At 47.5% G+C, this 4,572-nt stretch overlaps 1 protein-coding gene across 1 annotated transcript; it reads right to left on the reverse strand.

Moving 5' to 3' along the window:
- Positions 1-1,174: 1,174 nt before the first annotated feature.
- On the reverse strand, positions 1,175-1,571 carry LOC141047964 (histone H4). The gene has a single exon (XM_073543339.1). It carries the CDS (start codon positions 1,535-1,537, stop codon positions 1,226-1,228), a length of 312 nt encoding a protein of 103 aa, XP_073399440.1. The 5' UTR covers positions 1,538-1,571; the 3' UTR covers positions 1,175-1,225.
- Between the last annotated feature and the right edge of the window lie 3,001 nt (positions 1,572-4,572).

A 4,572-nucleotide genomic window follows, 5' to 3' on the forward strand; every position in this document is an offset into this window, starting at 1 on the left:
CGGGCTGATAGCATTATGGGAACTTCCGATTCCAGTACTCGATATGCTAAAAGTATCGGTACTCAGTATCGGAATTACAATACTGCGAATATCGGCCGATACCCGATACTTGCGGTATCGGAATGCTAAACACTAGTCTCTGTACAATCACCGGGCCGGATCCTCTGTTGGCGCCGATCCCACCACAGAGCCGATAATCCCAGCCTTGCTTGGTTACCTGAAGCATTATGCGCGTTGTGCCGGGGTTAGGGTTAGTGGTTGGCACAGTGGGTAAAATCCTCTGGTATTAGTGCTTGGCACAGTGGGTATAACCCTCTATTAGTGCTTGGCATAGTGGGTATAATCATCTATTTGTGCTTGGCATAGTGGGTATAACCCTCTATTAGTGCTCGGCACAGTGGGAATAATCCTCAATTAGTGCTTTACAGAATTATTATTATCCTCTTTTAGTGCTTGGCACAGTGGGTAAAAATCCTCTGCTATTAGTACTTGGCTCAATGGGTATAATGCTCTATTAGTGTCTGGCACAGTGAATATAATCCTCTGTATATCTCTCTAGTGGGTGACTCAGTGGATATAATTCCTGCTATTAGCAGTTGGCACAGTGGGTATATTCCTGTATATGATAATTTGCTCCGGGATTTAGATCCGGTGATTGGTGCAAAGTGTGATGTGGGCAGATGTTCTCCTGATCACAGGCAGAGCGACCCTGTATTCCTGCACCGTCCCTCCCTGCCCATGTGGTGGCGCAGAAACACAGACAGCCCCTCTCATCGCATGTAGGTATCCTGTTGATACCCCAATCCTGAGCCGCTGCTCAGGAGCGTTCACACCGGCGTCCATTCATCAGTGCAGCCGCATTCCACTCCTCGCAGCCATCCTACAACCCACAGGATCTCAGCAGCAGGAGACGTGGCACAACCACATTTATTACCAGCACTCGGATTTCTGCTCTGTAGTAACTGCAGCATCATAGGAGGTGACTGTGCGGCCGATCGATTCCCCCATACACCCGGATCATCTGTGCCCCACCTCACACTGAGACTACTCACTGGATCAGCTCCAGAAGAGAACGTCTCCCCCCAATGCGCAACGTCACAAGCCGGTCCCGGCGATCACACCAGCAGCGACCGCTAGACCCCAGCGGGAATTGCAGCCTCTCACGTGAGATGTGGGCGGCTCTGAGAAGAGCCTTTGGGTTGTCAGGACAGAGACGAGAATACAATTAACCTCCGAAGCCGTAGAGAGTGCGGCCCTGGCGCTTGAGCGCGTACACCACGTCCATGGCGGTGACGGTCTTCCTCTTGGCGTGCTCGGTGTAGGTGACGGCGTCACGGATCACGTTCTCCAGGAAGACTTTCAGGACGCCGCGAGTCTCCTCATAGATGAGGCCGGAGATGCGCTTCACTCCTCCCCTGCGAGCCAGACGGCGGATGGCAGGCTTGGTGATGCCCTGGATGTTATCACGGAGCACCTTCCTGTGCCGCTTTGCGCCTCCCTTCCCGAGACCTTTCCCTCCTTTACCGCGACCAGACATCGTTCAGAAAATCTTCAGACGACTGTAAGGGGTCAGCGCTGAGTCCTGCTTTATATGGAGGCTAGGCGGACCGGAGTGAGAACTGCACAGTGATGACGCGTACCGGAGATGTTTGTTTTCCTGAATTGGCATTTTCAGCCCCTCCCCTTTCTCGCTGATTGGCTGAGCACAGGACAGTTGGTGATGTGAATTTCCCGCTTCTCTGTATTATGCTAACAAGAAAATTCCGCAAACCTCGTCCTGTCAGCGCCGCTGGAGGAACGAGAAATTACTGACAATGTGAGATTCCGGCCTGGAAATAATCCAATCTCTGGGAGATCATCATTCAGACGCCTCCACCTGACCTGAGAGCTATGAGTGCCTGGCCTAGTGGGTATAATCCTCTATTAGTGATTCACAGTGGGTATAATCCCCCATTAGTGCTTGGCACAGTGGGTATAATCCTCTGGTATTAGTGCTTGGCACAGTGGGTATAATCCTCTGGTATTAGTGCTTGGCACAGAGGGTATAATCCTCTGGTATTAGTGCTTGGCACAGAGGGTATAATCCTCTGTTAGTGTCTGGCACAGTGAATGTAATCGTCTGGGATCAGTGCTTGAGACAGTGGGTATAATCTGCTATTAGTACTTGGCACTGTGGGTATAATCCTTTTTTAGTGCCTTCTAGCACAGTGGGAATAATAATAAGGCTGGAGTCACACTAACCTGCGCAAAATACGCTCCGTATTTTACATGCGTAATACGGATGAATCACCACTAAATAGTGCTCCGTAGGTCATCCGTAAGCAAGGTGAGGTCGCGTATTTTGCGCATGTGTGTATCCGTATGTAATCCGTATGTAATCCGTATGGCGAGATTTTCTCGCAGCCTTGCAAAATGGACATTTAACGGTTTTGAGGCCTGCAAACAATTTAAATCATTAGCCTGCACCCTATTTAGACACTCAGAAACAGGTGGCTGCCTCCATTCTGTCCATTTGTCACCTTGCTTTCACGAGGGGTGTTGGTGTTCTTTGTGCAGCATAGCAGAGGGTCTGACATTCAATACAACTGAGCAGGTTCTCTTTACCCGGCTTTTGTCACGGCGCTTTGGCCAACCATATCCTGTGATAGTGGATCCGCGGAGGAGGAGACTCATGTGGGTCCATCCACTTTTGAGGCAACGACTCATAAGAGGTCATTTTCACCGCCTCTATTCTTCTCTGCGGGAGCATCCGGAGAAATTTTACCAGTACTGTCGAATGATCATTTCCACATTTGATCGCCTCTTGGAGACAGTGCGCCCTGGGATCACCTTTCAGGACACAAGGATGCGCAAAGCCATATCTGCAGAGGAGCGACTTCTACTCACAATACGTTATGTACTACACAACCACATTCTCTATGTTCATAATGTGTGTGTTAATTTATGTTTTTTGGCCTTCTTGGACAGTTTCATACCCTCATCTTACTCAAAATATGTTTCACCTGACACAGCAGAATGTTACATCTAATATGTCCTGCATATCACTTAGTCATTGTGCCACCAAATATGTGTGTGTTGTTCTCTCTCATTTCCTACCAAGTTTGGTCGGCATGTAACTGATTTTTTTTTACTTTAGCCATTCTAAACTGTACTATTTCTGTTGTTCTTCAGCTTCCTGTCCACTGGCCTGTCTTATGTCGCCCTCCACCATGAGTTTCTCATTGGAAAGTCCACCATTTCAGGCATAGTGAGGTCTACATGTGCAGAAATCTGGACAAGACTCCATCAGGTGGTCATGCCCGAGCCCAGGATGGAAGACTGGTTGAGGATATCAAGGGACTTTGAGGAGGACTGCCAGTTTCCAAATTGTATTGGGGCCCTGGATGGCAAACATATCAGGGTGCGCAAGCCGCCGAACTCTGGCTCCCAATTCTTCAATTATAAACAATACTTTTCTGTTGTATTGTTGGCTCTGGTAGACCCTCAATACAAGTTTATAGTTGTTGACATTGGGGCCTATGGAAGGACGGGAGACTCTAGAGTCTTCAATACTTCATAATGGGTCGGCGGCTACGCACCAACCAGTTGGATCTACCACCACCACGCCAGCTACCAGGCTCCCCCGAACAATCAGTCCCTTATGTCCTTGTGGCAGATGAGGCCTTTCAGTTATCACGCAATGTCATGAGGCCATATCCCCGGCACAACCTTGACCACAGGCGCAGAATTTTTAACTTGCGCCTATCACGTGCTAGGCGACTGGTGGAGTGTTCCTTTGGCATTCTTTGTGCCAAATGGCGGGTACTCCAGTCTGCCATTCAGTTGAGTGAGCAAAATGTGAATGAAGTTGTGAAAGCCTGTGTGGTTCTGCATAACTTCACCAGGATACATGATTGTTCCTCCTCTGATGGTGTTGTTCGTAGGCCGGACAATGCGCGCAGGGTGAGACCACCTATCAACCCTCAACGTAGACCGCTCTCTGGCCTCAAAGTGCGTGATATTTTCACGAATTACTTTATCTCACCTGAGGGGGCAACTTCTTGGCAAGAGCATGCTGTGTCTATGGTCTAATTTGTTGCTTTAAGTGTGTCTAAATATATATTACTCAAGCCTTTATGATTCTATGACTGTTTCTTTGCATTGGTTGGTGTCTGTTAGTATGTTGTGAGGGATTGTGAGAAATCACACAGAGACGTTAACTAGAGTAGACAAATTTTTAGTTTTGCCCTTTTTTTTTTTGTTTTGCTTAAAGGCAAACATAATTTTGCCATAACACAAATTTGGCAATGGCCAAAATGACCCTTTGTGCCTTCTTTAACTTGGTGTGAAATTAACATTACAGAAAAAAACTGCAACAAACATTATGCAATAACAACATTGCTGCATGCCTACATTAACCTGGATTAGGCAACAAAGGGTGAGCTCCATCACCTAAATAAAGTCAATAAGATAACACTCACATTTCCTCATAATGTTTTCCAATCATAGAAAGATTCCACCATGACAGGCAAGGCTACCTCACATCTTTCACACAGATATTACCTGTCTGTAGAACAGACAATATTTAAGCAT

This window comes from Dendrobates tinctorius, unplaced genomic scaffold (assembly GCF_039654945.1).
Source record: "Dendrobates tinctorius isolate UK_male_01 unplaced genomic scaffold, ASM3965494v1 ptg000130l, whole genome shotgun sequence".
Classification (NCBI taxonomy): Eukaryota; Metazoa; Chordata; class Amphibia; order Anura; family Dendrobatidae; genus Dendrobates; species Dendrobates tinctorius.